The 24,036-nt window shown below is 31.3% G+C and overlaps 1 protein-coding gene across 1 annotated transcript; it reads right to left on the bottom strand.

The window, feature by feature from the left end:
- Positions 1–8,642: 8,642 nt before the first annotated feature.
- LOC109816636 (aluminum-activated malate transporter 4) lies at positions 8,643–15,170 on the bottom strand. Its single transcript, XM_020381712.3, has 6 exons — positions 14,568–15,170; positions 12,589–12,726; positions 11,130–11,399; positions 10,868–11,004; positions 10,631–10,777; positions 8,643–9,515 (listed from the first exon to the last, which is right to left on the bottom strand). Exons 1-6 carry the CDS (start codon positions 14,926–14,928, stop codon positions 8,910–8,912), a joined length of 1,659 nt encoding a protein of 552 aa, XP_020237301.1. The 5' UTR covers positions 14,929–15,170; the 3' UTR covers positions 8,643–8,909.
- Between the last annotated feature and the right edge of the window lie 8,866 nt (positions 15,171–24,036).

The following is a 24,036-nucleotide window of genomic DNA, read 5'->3' as shown; positions in this document are numbered from 1 at the left end:
AGTAGGATGTAGTTGCACTCGCTTCTTTGATTCATTGGGAAATACATCTAATTTACTAAGTTAATGAATGTGATAGTCGTGGTGACAATGTTGTTGGTGGTGATGATGAAGTGAAAAAAGAAGGTGCATGACCATTATTTTTTATTTTTAGCAGTAAAGGATGTTACACATAAAGATAAAAAAAATGGCAGAATAGGATATAATGTGGACCTTATGTGTCATTAAGAGAATTTATAAGACAATCCCAAAGGTTGGATGGTGTGGGTCAACTCATTGAAAATTCATTTATGTCATTCCATTTAATTAATGAAAAACATTAAAACTAAGGTAATAGTAAATGAGTATTAAATGAAAGGACTCAAGACACATGTTTCCCCTGTTTTGTCTTACTTTTTGTCCTATCAATGAAAACTTATTATTTTAATTAAAATTTCCACATAACCTTACTCTTTGCCACCCCTTTCTTTCACGAACCAAATTTAAATCCCTCTTAGAATTTGACTCGAAAGTTATCTCACTTCATTTGCACCAAATAGATGCATTTTCCTCTGATAAAATCCTAGGGTCATTTTACCACCAAAGTCAAAGCTCTATAATTAGCATAACTCAACTAGAGTAATGTGTGTAAATTCACATTAATTTTTAGCAACTTTATCATATCTAGTCTAGCCAAAAATAGTATAAAGTATTTTAATAATTAACATCCTAAATTTTTTAAAATTATTAAAATGATATTTTGATTAATTAAATGAGCTTTATGAATAAATTAGTGGCTTTTAATAATTATAAGTGTTTTATTTGATTAAGAGAGGTTACATTATTTTTAAATATTTATTAGAGATATATGTATTTTATTTTAATTGTTTTTATGTATCTGGGGGTTAATTATAATTAATTATATTTTAATTACTTTTAAGACAAAAAAGGTTTTGATTTTGAAAAAGGGAGCCAATTTATGCTTCTCTTTAGGGTACACTTCTTTTTCTCTTTGAACTTCCAAGAGGAGAATGTAAAAGCCATAGGAGCACATCCCGATGATCCCAAACCTTTGTCAATCATTTATTGAGATAAAGAGGAGTGAGTATTCTTGCTCTAGGGTGGGTTATCCACAAGGTAGAGGGATTGACCCTCAATCTCTTCACTATTCATATGTACTATGAGGGATAAATCCCAATTCTAGATTGTATACTGTGAATTTGTATTACATACGATTTGTATGTACCTTGTAAATATGAAATATGTTGTATGAGTGGAGAATTGCATTTGAATTAAATTATCTAGGAATCTATGAGTACTTGTAGGAAACCCTCAGTCATGAAGATTGATGTTAATTGCATGAATATGTGAAATTAATGTTGGACTTGAGTAATTTATGGCATAATAGGGTATTTTTAGGCATTAATATATGATTTTACTCTTTGCCTTGGAGTTTTGGGGTTTGGGTTTCGTAATGTGTGATTTTTGCACATTTTGAAGGTTTTTTTACAAATCGATATCACCCTTGACACATATTTATGGCCCTAGGCATAATGATTTGTAATGGTCATTATTCCCTTACTAGGGGCCAAATAGGCCTTGCCAAGTGTTGTGTAACACTATTTTTATGTAAGTTTCTATTAGCATGGACTCAGTCATGTCGAGCATAGGTGTTGTAGAGAGATTTTTCTAATCTCTTTATGTTGGAATCGAAAAACTCGTCATCGGGTATGATAAAGTCAAAATTAGGTTTTTCTGATAAGAAGTGACGATTTAGTGAAACATATTTAATGCAAGCAATTAATGTACCAACAAACATTTCTCTCTTCAAGGAATAAAAATTGATGACATACGAAGCAAACTTGTAATAGATGCTTAAGGATTTGCAATAGTCATCTTCACTAAAATCGTTATATAAGGAATTTTGAAATTAGAAAGAAATAGAGAAGCACACACAAAATAAAATTACATTCATTCTTTTTGTGTATAAGCCTTGTACTTGATATTGTTTTATTACGTCTTGAAAGTAAGACGAACAACACAATTATTTTATCCAACTTTAACTTTGTGTTATTGCTTTGAACTATGAGATATTTGACTGAAAAATAATACTTGGTTGTTTGAAGTCCGAAGAGTGATGGAGAAGGTAAGGAGGAGTGATTGGAGTTCTTCTCCTTGGCTACTCCTAGCTCGGATCTTCTTCAAAGGAGATGGAAACCGAAACCAAAGCACTTAGAAGAATGATGTTCTCGGAAGGAGGAAGGCCTAAGCCTTGGATGGAAGCATCCAAGCTTAAGGTTCAAGGGAAAGCCCACTTCAAAGAGGAGGAAACCTAGTAGGTTTCCTAAGGTGAAACTCTCTCTCTCACGGTGACTTTGAAGAAGAAACTTGGCTCAAAGGCTCTCAAATTTCATAAATGTCAAAGTGAATACAATGTATGAAGGAATGGCTTAAGTATGCACGGAATTGAAACACATAGGCGCCTAGACTAAGGTTTCACAAAATGGCGCCTAAAATGTGAATTCAAATTTGAAATTTGAATTCAAATTTTGGTGCACATGTGTAAGTCCGTGAGTTTAGGTGTCTTATGCATTTAAATTTAATTTAGATAGCATTTAGGGTTGCATTTGAGTAAGCACATGTTCAGCCACTAGTGGTGAGAAATATGTGACTCAAATGCAACTTAAATGTCTTTCAAATTAACCCTAATTTAACCTAATCCGTCCATTTAAGCTTTCCTTGTATTTTCCTATTCTAATGGCCTAAATACAATGGCCAAGCAAATACAATGGAAAGGAAAAATTACAAGGATGAAAATGAGCCCAATATTGGGTACCAAAAGCCCAAAGGCCCACGAAGCCCAAAACTAGGCCCAACAAGCCTATAGCCCAAAAATGCTACTTTATGTGGTCCAAAATACAAGACCAAAAATATATGTAATCTATGCTACTAAAACATAAGAAGAATGGTCATGTCAAGTTAGGCCCATGTGAAGTTTGTCTTGGGCCTTTCAAGCCCATGAGGCCCATTGGGCCTTGACTAGCCCAATCCTCCACGTCTAGCCCACTCCTCTTAGATCTTTGAGTGTGTCACCTCTTGCATTCCAAAGTATGATTCCATCAAAGAGGCTTTGTGTTAAAGAATATTTGGATAATTGCTTGAAGAGATAAGTCAAAGAATATTTAGGTTGAACCAAAATTGACTTGTGAAAGAATATTTTTGTAAAAGATAATGGAACTTGATTAGATTTGATTAAAACTGGATGAAATCTCGGTGATTAAGATAAACCAATTCAAAAAGACTATGTTCTTTTGACTTACTCTTTGGTTTGCACCTCTATAGTTTTGTTACTAGTTCACTGTTTCAAAAAATGAGTTTTTGATTGACATTATTCATCATCTTCTTCTAGTGTCTTTCTTTTCTTTACAATCTACCTAAACCTTGGAAGTATTATAATAGAAAATCTCTAACATAAATGATAGGTAATCACAACGACTATAGCAATTTGACTGATCTCGATAAATATTCCTTGATTGAGAATTAAGAGTCACTCAATATATGATAAATATCCACTTCAACTATAACACCACTTTTTTTTTACACAAAATATATAAAAATACAAAATAGCTCGATTCAAAGTGTGGTGCATTTCAATCATTTGATGTAAAAGAAAACATCTATCCGACGATGACCGCTTGTTTGTGTTTTTGTTCGTTTTTAGCAAATATATCACAATCCCATCATGATGGAACTAATAATTTCATATGATATACCATTAAATTACTCATCAAGATTTAAAATTAGTTGATATAAGTGTGATGTGACCATGCAAAATGCTGTTTGTCAATATGTTTAATTTGCGTATAGTAGAACCCATTACACACTTTGTCTTATTCAATAATTGAAGCCATGGTGCTAACCATCCATTCCTTGAATTATACATGCAGGGGAAGACATAAAGAAAAACCAAAGTTTATTGATTAAGCTCCAAACGAAAGGTTCATTTTATATATAGAGAGAGTTTAAATTTTAAGCATTACGTGTATCATCTAATTAATAGTTAACTGATATATTATTTAAATTAGTTATATTTTTAAGCAATAATTATAACCTTAAGAATAAAAAATTAGCCGATTTTAATTTTGATTCTTAAGACTTTATATTTTTCCTATTTATTTAGTCCTTGATTTTATTTAAATGCATAATTTTGTTGTAACATAATTTACGGTACATGTCAATAATCTATAATAGTTGAAGTAAAAAATATGTATTTCAAAAAAAAAAATCAAGACCATAATTTTTACAAGAACTAAAATTAAAATTATTTCATTTTCAATATAGGAAAACATATTTAGACATAAATATAATATTTATCATATAATTAGAAATGTTAGAAATTCTTTCTTTCTAACGCGTTTCTAGTGTTTGTGAAATTTATGTGGTTTCTGCGAGGAATGAACCCTCATAAATAATACTTAATAATATGTTGAAAAAAGCTTCATAAAAAAACTCGTTAATGTTCCTTTATAATTTAATGAGTTTAACACATTAAATTCAAAATATCACTTATGATCGAAACATGATTTTCAACCTTTTTGACAATGGCATGACCTTCAATTTAAATAAAATTAATACAATTTTATTTCAAGATATATTTAGTACGTTCATATTTCTTTATTTGACAGCAAAGTTGGTTTATATTCCTGAGAAGTGAGAAACATCATTCAAAATTTAAATAGTCTCTTAAAATTTAATGGCAAGTAACTCCGTACATATACGACTAATAGTTCAATTAATTTATAACCAATCATTAAACTTGATAAACACTTTTAGGACTTAATTTAGTGAGAAAATATTAGAATGTCATGATAGTTCACTCTTTTAGAGAGAGAACGTTTATGTTATAATGGAGGCCTATGAGTCAAGGGCCCAATCACTAGGGTTATGGTCAAGAGTATGAATGAAGAATGAGCCAATAATAAAAAAAAAAATTCGTAGTACTTTTTACTTGGATTGTGCACTAAAGCCTATGTAGAATAGGATTAGTCCATTGGGCTTGTAGTTCTTGTTTACGAGTCTTGTATTTTGACCAAGTAACATAAGATTTTGGGCCTTGTAATTTTTGGCCATTTTAGACTTAGGTTTAGTTAAGCACATGTGCCATCTCATTTAAATGTAATTTAGCTTGTATTTAGATGGCATTTGATCCATGTGACCGGCCAAGTGGAGTGGCGCACATAGCATGACTCAAATACCACTCAAATGTAAGCCAAATCACATATACATGAGACTTGCACATGGTCGGAACCAAAATTTGAATTTGAATTCAAATTTTGGTGTCTAAGGTTAACTTAAACCATAACATTATTTATTTAACCTTAGGTTAAGGTTAGCTTGTCCTACATACTTCCTAGGGCTGTATATTCCATATGGCCCTGAACTTGTAGTCACTTTGGACATTTGAATGAGGATTTCATCTTCTTTAAAATCCAAATTCTCTATAGCCGAAGTCATCAAGGAGAATTCCTTCTCCTCCTCGCCTTGAGCTTTCCTCTCTGTAGATCTAGGCTTTGAGCTTCTTCTACCTAAGAAGCTTAGTTCACCTTGGTTCTCATTTCACTCCTTCTTGACCGAATTCTTGCCTTGAAGAATTTCAAGAAGAAGTGTCTCAGATTCTCCATGAAGTTTAGGCTATTCAAGACTCCATCATGCTAATTTCATAGTCAAGTTTGATTAATTATTTAAATTTTGTTTAGATATGCAAATTAGAAATATTTTTAAGTTTTTTTTAATTAAAAAAACTTATTTTTAATAAAAAATTCTTAAAAGTAGTTTTTACTTATCGCAAAACCATATACTTAAATAATCTTCGAATCAACATACATATAGAATTTTGAATTTCCTTTTCAAGAATATAATTTTCCTTTTTGTCTAAAAAAATATATTCACTCTAGTTCATGATTTAATAAACCATGATTAAATTGATAATAATTGATATAAATTTTCAATGTTATATAGTATTTTTTTTTTTGACATAAGTTATATAATATGTTAAGTAAAATAAATAATAATTAAAGTTAAAATTTAAATTGACATAAAAGATCACATTATATATCATGAAAGACAAAAATTAATAACAAAAAATTAAATAACTATATATTAGTCACAAATCACAGTAAAGTAAATAAAGGATAGTTATTACAATTCAAAGTCACACATAACACATTACGTGAAACATCCAGACATACATTAGAGCATCTGTAATGTGGGTTGCTTATAAGCAATCTTTCTGCCACATCACTGTCACATTAACTATGACCCACTTTATGGGTTACTTAAATTTTATGAGTCAGAGTTGAGTTAATTTAACAGTGATGTGACACATGAGATTGCTTATAAGGAACCTCTATTGGAGATGCTTTAGAAAATCTAAGAAAGGGACAAGTCATCCAATGACTTGCTGCCATGTTTATACTCCGGTCACTGTAATTTGACGTTAGATCTTTATTAAGATATAACAAAATATACTGTTGGTTAAGTTAAAAAAAAATGGTTCTAATCAATAAAATGCTATTTATTTTTTCGATTTCATACCGATTTGGCTGGTTTTCTTTTTAATCCAATTTTACAGGCCAAACATTGATTTGTCGTTTTTCTAATCGAACAAGTCAATTCTTTAAGGTTTTTAATCTATGCTTTCACAGTTCCACCACAACTTTTTATTTTGTTTTAAAAAGAAGTAACCACTCAAACTATATTACTTAATTATAAATGTTATTTTCAGCCTATAAAATAATTCAATCTCTATCACCTCATTACGTAGTTAATATCTATTCGTATTTATAAAACAATTTAGAAAATAGTACTCCATCCGTTCTGGGCCGTATTATAAAAAAATAAATCTTAAAATAAGTGTTGTATTAACTTTTTAGTAAAATTTTAATAAAATATTTTTAATTTATAAGACAATTTATAATTTTTATAAAATATTAATTTTATTTTTCATGTTTTGTCTCTATCAAAGATTGGGATAATATGTATTTTTTGTTATTAGATAATGAGAATAAATTTTGATAAATAAATATTCTTTTTTTTCCTCTTAAACTCTCTTGTTTATCAATTTTATTATTATTAATGTAACACTCCATTTGTCATGAAATATAATATAAGTATGTAATAAATATTTTTGGTATTTTATTTTAATTAATGGAGTTGTTTAATATTTTTTAAGTTAAAAGGCAATGTTGAATCTCTTAAAATTTTCAAATTTTAATGATAACAAATAGAATGTTTTTTTAAAATAAAATATTTTTGTGAAATACTGATTAGCAAAACATAAAATACAACTTATTAGAGAAACAATATGTTATCAAACAAAACATACAGTCTGTCATTATAAAGTCTTATATATTTATTGTTTATAATGACTAGCGGCTACTTTTTGTATGTCTAGGTGATTTTTTTAACAAATCCAACTAAGAAAACTCTTTGAAACTCAAATTTGTTAGAGAGAATAAAGACATGCTTTATGCCAAAACCAAGGACGAACAAATCCTATAAATCACAAGGAAAGTTAGCAAAAATTGATGTAGAACTTGTTTCTCGTTAACATATGCTACAAATAGTCTATTTGGTATTCTAAAGATGATAAATAATCTTTTTAATATAATAATAAATGACAATTTGGTGAAATATATTTAATACAAACATTAAATGCATCAATAAACATTTCTCATCTCAAAGAACTTATAACGAAGACAAACGAAACAAACTTAAGAAGAATTCAAGGTTTTGCAATAATCCTCTTCATCTGGACTACTATATAAGAAGATTCATGATCAGAAAATAATAAAAAAAACCTTTTTGCATACTTTTGCACTAAACATTAAAATTCTTTCATTCTTTCTGTAAAGCACTCTATGCTTAAACTCATTATATTATGTCTTATCTATAAAACGAAACAACTTTTGTAACCTTACTATCATATATTATTTTTCTTCTATAATAATATAGGAAGAAAATATATATCTTCATGTCAACTTTTTAAAAATATCTATATCTCTTCTATTATATTTCAACATTTTTTGACTAATATACTACCTCTTATCCTTATTATAAGAAATAAGTTATAGTAAATATATTTTATACTATAACTTGTTTCTTATAAAATAAAAAATAAAAAGATTGGAAGCAGTATCTCTTAAAGATAAAATAGAGAGTGAAAGAGTCTACACATAAAATTAATTGCTCACTCTAGTGATGATTGATACTATTTGTCCACTTATTCTGTTCTCTTTGATGGTGGTATAAAGTGTCTTTTTGTATAAAATATTTTACGCCTTTTACTAACTTTATTAGCAAAAATAAAATTAGAATATACTATTAATAAAGCATACAAAAATTAAATTAAAAAATGTCTTTCAATTCTTTTAAAATAATTTTCAAGAGTTTAATTATAAGATAATAAAATGTACAAATAAATAAAAACAATAATACATGAACATCATTTTATAAATAAAAATAATATATATATATATATATATATATATATAATTAATGGTTTAATAACTTGAAAAAGAAAATCAGGAAAATATGAAGTAGAAGAATAGAAAGTAGAAAAACAAAATAAATAACATCTATAATTTACAAGAAATGTAAAATGTAAATTTAAGAAAAATGCGGAATAACTTTTATAATGCCTTATATATATATATATATATTTGTTTTTTTTTTGATAAGGAAGTATAATTTCTCCCCACCAAATTGATTTTTATAGAACTAAAAATGATATTTCCATTCGTATCTCCATACTCGAATATATTATATATCATAGATGAACTATATAATTATACATTATAGTCAGACAGACTATAGATACCTCCAATTTTGAAATAAAGTCGCCTGTGAAGTCTGGTCCAAAGTGTCACTGGTAGCTACTTCAACACCGGTTGGTCAAACGGGTCTTTGAAATTGGCCTTCTCACTAAGATCTTGGAATTCATCCACAAGATTTTGAAGCCTTGCAACAAACTCTATTAAAAGTGAAGCAAATGTTGCCAAAGAGAGAGAACTGGCACTTTCATATACTTTGGAATCTTGCTCAAGTAACAGGTTATCTCCTAAAAATGAGAGACGTGGCCATGATATTTTCTTGCACATCATGCTTTGTGAAATGTGCAATTCGGGAATTGAATGCTCTATGTTTATGTTGAGTCTTGAATCAACCCCTGTTTCACTGAGGGAAGAGATCAGCGAGTGTTTGTTTTCATGGTCTTTGACATCAATCAAATTGTCATGGTTTTCGATTTCTTTAGGCTTTTTTGCAACCTGCCAGCTCTCTGAATTGACCAAAAGAAATGACTGTTGATCAATCTTCATCTGCAATTGCTCAGCTGCATCATGTACGTTCAAGAGAATGTCTATATTGCTTAGCTTTTCCATCCTTTCCACTTTGCTTCCAAGTTGACGCAATACTTTAGCTCCTTCAGTTCCAACTTTCTGAAGTTCATTACTGAAAACCAGCCTCTTTTCTGGGGGTGCCTGTATATATGAAATTTGAATACCAACAATGTATAGTAACACCAAGATACGTGTCAAAGACTAAATAAAACGAAGGCCTCAACATGGACTAAAATGACATGTTTTCCTTTATGCAGACAGTACAACCACAACTTTATTTCTATGGATTGTGTTTAAAGTAGCAAAAAATTCCTGCTTCTCAAACCCATTGATAAATGACATCATCTACAATAATTTGAATTTAGAACTTAACTATATTCAATCAGCGTGCTTTAATTTAACTGCACTGCTCAAGTGATTTAGACCAAACAGAACAAATTATAAAAAGTTCATTTATCTTATCTTAAATGTGGGGGAAAAGGAAGAAGAATAACTGAATAATTAGATCTTAGTAGTAGCATAGACTGGTAACTAATGCTATCTATGGACTTTAAAAGGAGTCTTGAGAAAAATTATACAGTACTAAAAATCTAGCATTTGGGAAGATGTTTTTAGAGAATGGCACTCAAGCCATCAACCAGAAAATAGAATTCTAATGCCAATCATGTAAGTTAGCCATTGCTCAAGTATCTTCTGAAATTCAACTGCTCAGCTAAACTCTACCTCAGACATTTTGGAATAAAACAATCTGCCTAATTAAAAAATATCAACATCTTCCTCCTAATACAATTATGGACGTTTCATTGCCCTATTGTTGATGAATTGGTTCATTTGTATTAATGAATAATAGAACATGTTCCCATTCTTTAAATATGTAGAAAAATATATATGACATAGACCTTCAAAATATAAGCAATTGATCATCACACAAGTCAACGTCTTCCTTTCACTGCAGACATTGTGTTAGACTAATTTTCAGCCAGATCATTCATAAGGTACACACATGCTAACCAAATTGTGAGTTCATAGAAGGTATGAAGATATATTCTTATATATTGCCAAGTGTTCTGAAAGCTTGCAAGAGATTGAAAGAAGACATAAATTAGACTTTATGAAAGAACGGTGAAAAAAAATGCAAATCAGGTAGATGACGCTGGATCATTTTAACAGAAAGAAAGGGTAACAAACAACACTAACAAAAATATAACACAGCTAACATCTAGCACAGATCACAGAAGGAAAGGTTTGTTTTTTACCTGTATTTCTGAAAGTATGCATCCATGCATTGCCATGACCATGAAAGCACAATGCCTCAAAGCTCCACTGACTTTAACATAGTTTCTCCAAGGATAATTGAATGTCTTGTATGGACCATGAGGTGGCTCCCATAATGCAAAATCTACCTGCGACAGTAAGACAAAATCATAAAATGTAGGCACTACTTTTAGCATTTAGGTTATTGAAGAAAGATGACAACTACAAAATATGAGTACCAAAGCATCCTCTTGACTAGACGATTGAACTGCTGCTCTATAACCACGGTAAAGTGGATCATCCGACGCCTGATAAACAAGAATTTTTGAAGGGACCCTCTCATATGCAACACATTGCAGGTACCCATTAACACAGCCTAAACAAAGTTACAAAGAAAAAAACTCAGAGCGACAACAGGACAAAATTAAATATAGAAACTAGCCATAGACAACAATTGCAAATCTTAGCAAGGATTCGGAACATGAGGAAATTCAAGCATACCTTCTAAAGATGCAGCAACTCCATTGAAATTTTTCACCACCAATTTATGCAGATCCTCCCCAGACCAGATGGGGTATATGAAAATATTTACAAACAAACATATGCCAGCACCAACTGCAATCAGAATTAATCTGTAAAAGGCTGTGGAGAAAAATTCTCTGCTAGTTCTCCCAGATACCAATACAATACAAAATGTCAACAAAAACACCCGAAAGCCATATTCATATGTCTTCATTGCAGGCAGTAGCTTTACATAGCTTGCACAAAATCCTGCACACCACAAAAGCAGAATCAACAATCCTGATTTTTTTCCTTTATGAACAAATATTGTAATCAGCACAACAGTTAATAAATTCTTGCCATAAAAAAATTTACATTATTTTTTGTACCAACTAATTATGACTTAGTTATTAGTTAATAATTCACACAGATTTGTTGATGAAGCATTTGGAAGTTTTTTACGGAGCTTTTCTTGAGCTCATGAAAGTGGCTTAAGACCTAGAAAAGTTCCACAGATAAGCTCGAAAAAATAAACTCTTTTTAGCTTATTCTGCAGTCAAGCTTAGTAAGATTTCCTAGTTAATCAATTACACTACTATTGGTTAACCAATCTATGCACCTTTGCTAACTAGGAATTAAACCATCACTAAACAGTGTAAAAATAGTTCTGAAAGAATCAGTTTCCTAGAAGTTATAAATATTTTCAAATTAAAAAAATGGTACCATAAATATGGATTAAAAAAAAAAGGATATTTTCTCCATTTAAAAATAATTATAGAGAAATGCTATACAATTACTTAAAAAATCGAAGAAAAGAGTTGGCCCAAATATTTTTAGTGGAACTCATGAAATTCACCCATTAACAAAGAGCATCATAAAAAGAGTGCATGAAAGAATGTATTGTGAACATTTGTTATAATATTTATCTTTTAAGGTACCAAAAGGATTAAGAAAAGTCAATAAATAGTATCAGTTTCAAAGAAAATATTAGTTCAGTTACTGATGATACCAAAAAACAAATATAAAGTTTGGTGTGTGTAGGCCGGGGAAGTAATTAATGTTTCCTTAATTTTCTAAAGTGAGGAATAAATCAAAACAAACAGCAATAGATGTTATTTACGGTGTTTTGGTGGTCAGGGATATACATTTTATAGCAAGTTAAAGACCGCAACAGCCTAAACTTGTTATCTACGAAGAGAAATGCCACATCACACTCTTAAATATACTCTTTCCAAATCACTTCTTACAATCAGAAGAAATTCAAGTGAGTTGCATTAAATATCAAAGGACCCTGATTCTATATGAGTACGACCCATATTATTTCTAGGACCCACCAACCAATGTGTTGAAAAACAATAATGTGACAGCGTTTGAGTGCCAAAAAATAGTGAATTTATTTACTGGAAAGAACATCTGAACATTCTTCAACTGAAAAGTAAAATAAAATAAAATATTCCACCTGCAATAAATATACAAAGTACGATAATGAGTTCCTCGAACTTCCCGGATAGGACGGCCAACTCAGCAATACCCAGCGCAAGCCCCCCAGCAGAAATCGTTCCCAATGAACGATTGAACCCTTTGTTCAATGTCGCCCCTGCACCAAAAATTGCAAATAAAAAATAAAAATAAAAATCATCAAAATATATTATTTTCAGAAATGCTACAGCAAAATGTTGACCGAATTTTATTCTGAATTAATTATGATTCACATTTATAATTTTTTTTAATTAAAAAGAGAAAGCTTTTTAACCTGTCGGAAGATGATTCGGAATGAATTTTCGGAGATTATATCATTTTTCTATTATTTTTATACTATCATTCCATTACAACCAATGTTATCGCATTTAATAGATTCTTAATACATGAAAATGAGATTAGTGTATTAAGGAGAAAAGGGAATTTAACATAATATAAAAATATTTATGCTATCAATCTCAAGAAAAAAAAATTATATACCCACAGTATAAAACATTATAAAACACCATCAACTTTGAAAATAATTAATATTAAAAGAATCAGCTATGTAGTAAATTTGAATTAAATTAAAAAATGAAAATTCGTTACTACTAGTATTAATAATAGAGTAATTCATTAGTGTTTTTTTTACCACAACCAATCAGAAATATCGTTATTTTTTATATTTATTTTTTATTGAACATTTTTTTTTACTAATTAACGATCTAAATTATAATAATAATAATAATAATAATAATAATGTTTTTTTTACATGAATAATAATAAAAGAGTTTAATCACAACATAAAATAATTTTACATTTTTAATCAATTAGATATCATTATTAATATTAATTTTTATTTATTTATTATTATAAAATTCAATAATTTTTCTACAAATAATCAATTAGTAGTTTGTTAATGGATAAAAAAACTGGATGAAAATTTAGTAGTTTGTGACGTTATAAATTTTTATTTTTTATGACGTTATAATTTATTTATTTTTATAATAATAATGTATCAAATACTTTCTAATAATAATAACAGTGAACTTTGTCCTTTTAGTTTTAACCAAAGTTTTAACTTCAATTGTTGTTGAGTCTTCATAATGAACAAGACGATTAGCTTGTCTCAGATGCATAGAAAAAAAAAAGGTAAAAGATAGTGTAAAAAAAATAAGTAAGTAAAAATAAATAAATAAAAAGATAAAAATTTAATTATTTAATTAAAGAAAAATAAATAAATAATATAATATAGGTTTAAATATGATTTTAATATCTCAAATTTAAGATAAATTTATTTTTACTCCCTTAAATTTAAAACTGTTATTTTTAATCTTTATAATTTTTAAAAATTTTATTTTAATCACTTAGGTAAATAATAACATATCTGAAAGTGACAAATAAGAGGATTATGCAATATCAATTAAATTAATGTGATAATGTTTTTTACTGGACACTAATAAATAGGTTTTATGATGTTTGATAAATTTTTTAACAAAATTTAAATATAAAAATTAAAATATAATTTTTTTTTTGAAATTACAAGACTAAAAATAATAATTTTAAATTTAAAAGATAAAAATAAATTTATTATAAATTTAAGATATTAAAAATATATTTAAATCTAATATATATATATATATATATATATATATATATATATATATATATAAAAGAAAGAAAAGAGAAAAAAAAAAAAAAAAAAAAGGAATTCGTCACATTTTAATTTTTTCTTCCTTATTTCTTATTAATTAACTCTCTCAACTTATTTTCGTAATCTATTTCCACTCTCCCTATTTTTCACCCATTTTTTCTTCACCAAACCAACCCAATAGAGTTAGATTGGTTCGTCTTCTGTGACGCATACGGAAGCCCGTGGATTAAAAAATAAATTAAAAAAAAAAAAACTTGTAATTGAAGCGAAGTAAAGAAAAAGGAAGCTGAATTTGGAGAAGCAAGCATGCGGTGGTTTCTCAATACCTACGCTGAATTCGAAAACGACAACGACCGTAAGAATGGCCCAGATTGAGTACTTGCTCAGCTGCTCCTCCTTTATGTAAATGAACAGCGAAACCAGCGCCAGCGACAGCCCCGCCTTTGCCGCGAACACCACTTTCCTCGGATCCGACCGCGCCATGTCGCTAAGCTCGCCGAAGAACTCGCCCACGCCGCGCCACACCCGCGCCACACGATCCGAGAGCGCGTGCGGAACATCTCCGCCGCAGCCGCCACCGCCGCCGCCGCCGTTCAGCCTCAGCTCCGGCAGGTCCCTCCGCGAGAGGAGCCTCTCCTTGCTCCTCTCCGCGAAGATTTGCCTCAGCGAAACGCTTCTCGCCGCCATCGCGATTACTCCGATTCTGAATCCCTCTGTTCTCCTCCCGCGTTACGACATCGTTTGGTCGAAAATGAAAACGGAGCCGGCGCCGCGTTACGCGTCGTTTATGCGGCGATTTAGCGAAGAGTGAAGGAGAAGAAGAGAAGAGTGCACACTTTTTTCGGTGCGTGATGGATTTTGTTTTTATTTCCACCAGTTTCTCTGTGATTCTGTGTGTGAGGTACCCACCTTTCAACGAATAACGTAACACCAATTTGATATGGATATATATACTTTTTTTTTTCTTTTCTTTTTACCAGATTTTGGTGGTGGAAGGCCCTTCACTACGGCCCACTTTGGCCTTGTCTGTCAATGGTCCGTAAAAAATGGATTGGGTTAGATTGGTTCCTAGTTGAAAAATGGGTTCGAGCGTGTGTTTGGATTTCATTTTGAAAAGCAATTTTTTTTCCTCTCTTCATGTTTAACAATGATTTTATACTGAAGCTATTATTTGTTACTTTTACTCAAACATAAAAATTTACGTTTAGAATCCAATACAAACACGCACTTAGTTTATCCCGTCTAAATGCGATTGAAGGGCATGTAGATCAGTCTATATATCATTAAAAAAATGCAAAAAAGTTATCTTGACAGGTTTGACGGGGTGAATTTGGTAGATTGGCGAGTTAGAATAACGGGTCCAATCTATTAATTTTTGGCAGGTCCACGGGTCAACCTGCAAATCACGGCTCATTTTGTTACCCTTACATTTAAGGTCTCTTAATTAAAATTGGGACTTAATGAGTAAAAGTTGAATAATTAAAAATAAATTAGTACTTCAAATATGCCTAGAACTTTAATATCATTTATTTTTTAATTAAAAAAATTGAATAGTAGTATTACATCAACTTAGAGGGATTATGTTTAATGGAAGGATTTAGCAGCCTTAACATGAACTATTATATCACTCACCTCACATAATAGGAATTTCGTCTCTAATTATTTGAACTCAAATAAAAAAAATATTCTATGTCTTAACATCAACTATTATATCATTCACCACACACAAGTTAGTAATTTTAATATATGATAGAAAATTCATCTTTGTCTATTTAATTTTGTGTCTTTATATTTATTTAGAAACTAGTGAACAATTAGAAACATATGAATAGTTGAGTTCATATACGTAGTGCGTATAAAAAAATGTATACATTAAAAAATAATATTTTCTTTACTAATATTTTAGATTATAGACACTTGTGAGTAAAGAATTATCATCACTTAATCGTTTTTTTTTTCTTTTATATTAGTTCAAATACTTATAGGCTTCTAGTCGGAGGGATACTCTTGAGTTAAATGCTAGATTAAAAAATATATTCCTATTTTCATGTATTTAAATACTAATGACATTTAAAATCGTATATGCGCAATAAACTATGATTTACTTGATTAATTTTCCCAATGTAACTCGGGCATTTTTTTTTATTTGAACATGAAAGTTTGATTTCATTTTACAATCTATTTGACTCGTCTATACATCTAAGTAATATTTTATAAATAATAGCATTTTTAAATATTAATGATTAGTAAATCTCACATTTATGAACATGTAGCTTATTTAATAAAAAATTATTAAATAAGTAATTCAAATTATACATATATATATATAAAATTAGAATCCACAACTCTTACCTTCAAAGATAATATTTTGATAATGATTAAAATTATTGTTTAAGATAAGAGTTTTGGATTCTAATTTTATTTTTCAGATATTTTTATTATTTTTTTTATGTTACTCATCACATTATCATATCATATTATAAATATGTTAACGTTTTCATTATCTATCACATTATTGCACAATGCTACTATGTTAGCATCATGTCACCAACAACCATTTGACTTTTAATAAGAGGATTTGAAATTGCACAATTGAAATCTTTAGGGACTATAATTGATTGGATTTATTAAGGTTTAGTGAACATACTTTAAGTAGAAGTATTTTAGTTTAAAAATAATTAATACATGAGACAATATGAATTAATGGGTTTTATAAATAGAAACGAAAGTAGTAATTAATATTTTTTCTAGAATAATTATTGAATGAAATTTAAAAATATTACTTAAACATATAATAAGATGTAACATCCTGATTTTCAAAATTAAAATAAAAGTTTTTGAAAAGATATTTATATTATGATCTTAATTAATTAATTTAATCAAGGTTATAATACAAATAAAGTATGGTTTTAATAAATAAAATAAAATAAGAGTAAGTGGTGGGTTAGAGAGAAGTCTTTGGGTTGGAGAGGGAGGGAGAATGTCTCACTATGAGAATATATAAGGGGTATGTGTAGTGAGACGACCTCTAAGCCTCCTTAGAAGTTATAATTGTATGTGTTTAATACAATTGTGGTTGATATAAGAGTTATGATTTTAAATATTGAGTAGGAAAATCCTTAACATGTCTACCTTGATGATTAGAGAGTTGGAACCTTTAGAACAAGTTTACAGACCTTAGTTGACATATGAGCAACCTTTAGAGTATCCTAAGTTGAATATGTTGAAGAGAACCAAAAGTTTGATAAATGAGATATTAGTAAAGGCAAAAGGTTGAATCTTTGTTGTTAGCTTCGATTAGAGTTGGATTAAGGTAGAAGAATGGTATTGAGGTGGTATATAAGTGATATTCTAAAACTCTAAGATAAGTAGAGTGCCTAGCGAAAATGTGGAATGTTCTTGAGCTAGTTAGAACCTAGAAAGAACCTTGTATTAAGTGTGACACCCTCTACCCCGCATACCATAACACATAAATAATAAAATTTGAATAACATAATCTTTCATAATTAAAATACCAAACGTGTTAAGATAGAGAGTACCACATCCATGACTTAAACAAATAACTTAATCAACGGAAATTACAAAGATATAATGCTAAGGTTTCAAAAATAATAGAATAACATCCTAATTTAATCCTATCTATGCCCTGATGTCACATGTCCTATCAGAGCAAAACTCAACATTGAAGCCCAAGCTTCGTCACCAACATCCTCAGCCTCATACTGATAATCACCTGTATAACAATCAAAGGAAAACAACACAAGAGAAAAGAGAGTGAGAAACATCTTACTCTGGCTCACGGTGTAAGAATACACACCGGATAGCTAAACACAAAAAAGACATGTATATGTACATAACATAGATAGATTAACAATAATATCACATTCCACTCATCAAAGATATAAAAATCACTTTAATATATAACATTAAAATGCACATGTAATGGACATGGACTACAAATTATCATGGATGTAGCGCTAGTAACACATATCACATGGTGTATTGTTGCTAGCAATACACGAGAGTAATCTAGGAGTATATGCCGGGTCACACCCTTTGCGCACTCTCACTAGAAGGACATACTACCAGGGTCTAGTCGAGATAGCTAAGCTTGCGCAAGATACATCCTATGCACATAATGGACAAGACTAGGACTTCCAAATCGAGCTATCCCCAAGGACTAATCCCCAAGCTTTTGCACAAGGGGGCCTTCCTTGGCAGTGTATTCCATATCGTACCCTTAAAAATATTTATGCAAATGATGTATGTAAATCAAGACTCTATGCATTCTCGTATCATATTATCATGTCTCATTATCATATAACATTATCATGTCTCATTATCTCATATCTCATGTCTCATATTCACTTTTTACATTATCTCATCATATTCACATAGTCTTCACAGAGCACTTTAATTCATATAAAAACTTGTCTATTTACACATATTCGTACATCTCATCCAATAAGGAACACAATAGAACAATAAGAAAGAAAAATAGAAAACATTCATTTGCCTATTTCTCAAAAGGTTCTCTCAAGAACCCACAAAGCACTATAATTCATATAAAAAACATTTAAAACAATATAATTTACTCATATAATTGCCATTTCAAACAATCTCCTCTTACAATCACCAATGCATTCCCTTAGGGTTTCCCATAAGAACACCAAAGTCTGCAATTATAATCCAACACAAACACTACTCATACATACATACTAATTATATCAATTAGAACATTCAAGAAGAAACAGAGATGAAACAAATACAATTGGAAAAAACCCCTCATACATGAGCATACAACAAACATAGGATTGGGGGTGATGAGCCATTATTTTCCCTTATTTATTTACCTTTTTTGTACTTATTTTAATTGATGATTTGGGTTTAATCGCTTATTAATTGCACAGTTTCATTGTTTGGGCTTCATTGGGCCATTAATTCAAATTTTAATTAATTTCAATTCACTTGGTCTAATTTTTGTCTATTAATTATTTTTCAGGTTAATTGTGAAGCATTTTTGGGCTTGGATATTATTTTTGGACTTCAAGAGATAAAGTGCCACGTCAACACCACATTGCCACATCAGCAACAACATTTTTGTTAACCTTATTTTTGTAATTTTGGGCCAGACACATCGGTAGGGGGGCCCATTTTTGCGTTTTTAGGTCTTAAGTCTAGGTTAGGGCTAACCTAGCAGCCACCACTTTGATGTGACCACGTTTTTAGTTCTCTCCTTCTTCTTCTTTTACATTTTTGGTGGCTCTTCCCTGCCTTTACGTTTTTGTCTGTTATGTGGCTTCCTTTCTTTTATGTTTTTCTTTTGTTTCTTCTCTAGTTGTATTCAAAAACTACACTTTTACATTGAAGTAATACAGATTATTCATTTCCTTTCCTTCTACCTTGTTGTTTCTTCATTTGTGTTTTAATTAATGGAAGGCTAAAACCCCTGGTTGTCTCCTTGTTTCGGATTGTAATCTTTGTTTGAAGTTGGGTTCGTATTGTATATCTCTGTTCTGCTTGGTTCTTCTTCATTAAATCTCTGTATTAATGCATTCATGCTTAATGGGTTGTCGTTAATGCCACAGTTTGTAACAACCCGCCATAGCCGTCACACTACGAACAACATTACACACTACTAAATTATATTAAAGAGTATAATAAAATATTTTTACAATACAAGTTGCTAATCAAGTAACCAAAGACGACCAAATATATACAACAAAATATGCTACCATAAGGTAGCCTACAAAAAAATTCTATCTCCAGGCACCTCCTGTGGCCTCTAGCAGCTATCTCCAGTCTATCCCTGCCCTGCTCCCATACAACGTATGATCATCGCAGTCCAAACCACATGGAAACATGCAAGGGTAAGCTAGAGACAATAAACAACTCAATATAATTTAATCTGCAATATAACAACTATAATCATCTTCATATTTGACACAAAAGATAAACAACACATATATATATACATCTTAACATCATTTCAACTTAATTCCACATATCAACGCTGTATCAACACCTCTCAACAAATACATGTCTAAAACAACTTACAATACAACATAACAACACTATCATAACTTAACAACACAACAACAAATATACAACTCATATCAACAACAAATCAACTCATCAACAACTTATGCGTCGTCACGCATTTTGACTCGGAGATCTCCTACAACATGGTAAGTAGTCTAAGTGGCTAAGTCCTACCAAACCGACAACACAACACATTTGGATATCAATCCACAACACGATAATGATTTCTCAGACTTTGCCACTTAAACAAGGAAGTATAGTACTCGGTTAGGAACTAATTTCCCGACTTTGTACTTTACTCAAATTGGCCACTTGTAATGAGTATAGGTCGACCTGACCCCTATACCGTAGTCGCTTTGTAATCGGTATAGCTCGACCTTGCCCCTATACCGTGGTCGCTTTATAATCGGTATAGCTCGACCTTGCCCCTATATCGTGGTCGCTTTATACACGTGTGCCTCGACCTTGCCCACACACGGGATCAACTAAGTCCTAGAGGAGAACAACACAACGATCACTCCAAGGGACAACTTCCCAAAGAGGGTTTTTCAACAAATTGGGCTCTCAGAGCACCACAACTATCTCAATCCACACAATGGGATGAGCAACTTCGAAAATATCTCCCCTAGTCCTAGTGATCAACAACTTATCATCACAGCTTAATCAGCTTACAACTCAATAACACAACTTTACAACAATAAGCAACTTAACAACTTTACAACGATAAGCAACTTAACAACTTTACAACAATAGACATCTCACGACTATAGCATCATAAAGTAATCTCTTTTCAACACATGGAACAACATAAAACTTTATATCAACATACAACTCTATACTCAATAGGCATCTCTTCATTTCATCTTCTACTCATCATACGTCTCAGTGTAATTATACAATTTCTTATTCAATTATACAACTATGCAATTTTAATAATTTTAACAACATGCAAACAACTTAATTAAATAACTATAGTCATTACAATATCAACTTAATACAACTTAACAACTTTATAAACAACCTCACAACATATTTAAAATTCATCCATCATGTCAACTTACATAACATAAACAACATAAATCAACTTAAGCACCCAACAACTCAACTATTTCAACAAAAGAACATCATGCATAAAGCTTCCCTAACTCTCCTGAAATTAAACAACATATATTCTAACTTCCCTTACCTGAAGAATGGCTTAGAATAGCCAAGAAGCGAAATTCCCTTTCCGAAACTCAACCCGGGACTTCAATCCACCCACAACAAGCTTCCTAGTCCAGAGTCCTTCTCTCTAAAACCTTTCTCTAAAAACCTCCATTCCTTTTCCACCATCCCCTCTATTTATAGACATTCAGGAGTGGCCAGAACGACCTGTTCCAAATCCGGAACGGCCCGTTCTGCACCCCTTCACCAAGTACAAAATTTAATGCAGAACGGCCCGTTCTGAAACCAGAATGGCCCGTTCTGGGACTCATCCAGAACGACCCGTTCTCCATCCAGAACGGCCTGTACTCCCTCCGGAACGGCCCGTACTCCCTCTAGAACGGCCCGTACTCCCTCCGGAATGGCCCGTTCTCAACTACATTTTATAGGTCAATTCAGTAGTTTGGAACTGCCTGTTCTGGGCTACTGAATCACCCATATTGGGCTTTTGGGTCTGAACTTGCTACGTTACACAATTTGCTTAATCCTGTGGAGAGGTTCAATGTTGTATACGTTTGCTTAATTCATGTAGGGAAGTCTTGAGTTAATCTTCGCTTAGTTGGTTAACTCGGATGGAACAAGGATTAAGTTATTGACAGAGTAATCTCTTGTGAACCAGGGATAAATGAGTTACAATCTGAACAAGGAGTAAATTTGCTTTACTTGCTATGCTACTTTGCATTTTATTGTGTTTTAAGTGATAAATCTGAACCAAATCCCCTTCATGTTTGAACCTTTGATAGAAAAGAGTGGTCCTTGGGAGACGACCTAGGAAAGCCTCCTAGTGCTGCATTAACTTGTTTTTATTTGATTGGGTACGACCTCGATCAAATTTGGCGCCGTTGTTGGGGACCATCGGTTTCTGTCAAAGGGTTTGTGTTATTTGTTTTTGTTGTTTAAAGTGTTATTTTGTGTGTTTTGTGTTTTTGTTAGTAGTGTAGTGTTTTAGAGTCTATTATGTTATGTGTGTTTTTGGTGTAGTGTTTTAGTGTATCAGTTTTGTATACTAGTTGGTGTATCAATTATGTGTTTGTGTTTTTGTGTCCCACTACATGTTATGTTGTGTATTTGTGTTTTTTATTAGTCCCCCCAGGCGTAGCAAGTATACCAATTGAAGAATCATGCTATTCATGCAACTAAGAGAAGCAATGGAACATTAATCCAATGGAACAGTAAATTTGAAGTCTAAGTTGTAGATTGTTAGAGTAACTCTGTTTTAATTTTGTGCATGCTCTGTTTCACTTAGGCATACTTTGTTTTCTTCCTCTACTACTCCTTTGTTCAGGTGCCAAAATTGTGGGAAGTGATGTGAAATTGTGCATTTCATGTGTGTTGGTGAATAGTGCTAAATAATACCCAAATTTTCCAATTACATGTGATTTTTAGTTTTGATAGCTAGACTTGTTATTTTTTCTTCAAATTTGGTGTGCAAACTTCTTTCAACTTATATTTGGTGTAAAAAATCCCAGAGGCACTTATAGTGGTCCTGATTTGAAGATACAAAAATTTTTGAAACTAGTTTTCAGCAAAACTTCAAACTGCCATAACTTTTGCTCTGGTTATCAGAATTGGACATATTATATATGCATTTGGGGTAGAAAAAAAAGAACTATCAAAACCAGTCTGCTATGTTGGATGGCCCCACTTAGATTTTAAAAAAAAAGGTCATTTACTATTTTTTTCTTCTAATTTTGAAGTTTTATTTCCCTATTTTTTCAAACTTTTCAAAGATTTTTCATATAGTTAGACTTAGAATCTTGCTTTCAAATTTTTCGTGGTAGTTTCTAATGACTTTAGGATGATATTGGTGCATTAGTTTTGATGGTTTCTAAGTTGTCATGGAAATTCTCATTTTACCCCTACTGTTCACGTATCCTAATGCATGTGTTGCAGGTAGTGCATGGCTATGAGCAATCCAGGCTTTTTGCATCCATTTGACCCTGAGATTGATAGGACATTCCATAGACTACTTAGAGAGAATATCATTCCATCTTTAGATAGTTATAGTGTTAATCATAGTGTAAGTGTTGCATCTGAGGTCGATTCAGTTCAAACAGAAAACATGGGTGAGCAACCTTATAATGGACCTTGTGAGAGGACTCTTAGGGAGATGGCTGCACTTGATTTCACATATGAGAGTTTGTGCATTCAATATCCTGAGGAGCATGTTCCTTTTGTGCTTAAAAATGGACTAATCCATTTGTTGTCCAAGTTTCATGGTCATGTAGGTAAGGATCCACATAAACATCTGAAGGAGTTCCATATTGTTTGTTCTACCATGAAACCTCCTGATGTTCAAGAGGACCACATTTACTTGAAGGCATTTCCACACTCATTGGAGGGAGTTGCTAAAGATTGGCTGTATTATTTAGCACCCAGGTCCATCACTAGCTGGGATGATCTTAAAAGAATGTTTCTGGAGAAATTCTTCCCTGCCTCGAGGACCACTACAATCAAAAAAGATATATCAGGGATCAGGAAACTTGGTGGAGAGAGCTTGTATGAGTGCTGAGAGAGATTCAAGAAATTGTGTGCAAGTTGTCCTCACCA

This window comes from Cajanus cajan, chromosome 11 (assembly GCF_000230855.2).
Source record: "Cajanus cajan strain Asha chromosome 11, NIPB_CcT2T_4, whole genome shotgun sequence".
NCBI classification, from domain to species: Eukaryota; Viridiplantae; Streptophyta; class Magnoliopsida; order Fabales; family Fabaceae; genus Cajanus; species Cajanus cajan.
This window is presented reverse-complemented; position numbering and strand designations above follow the sequence as displayed.

Coding starts and splice junctions, on each gene's coding strand:
- LOC109816636 (XM_020381712.3), bottom strand. CDS start 14,928: ATGGCGGCGAGAAGCGTTTCGCTGAGGCAAATCTTCGCGGAGAGGAGC. Junction 12,727..14,567: donor CGTTTTCGAATTCAGCGTAG/GTATTGAGAAAC, acceptor TTTTTGGTGCAG/GGGCGACATTGAACAAAGGG. Junction 11,005..11,129: donor AGTTGCTGCATCTTTAGAAG/GTATGCTTGAAT, acceptor AACTTTGTTTAG/GCTGTGTTAATGGGTACCTG.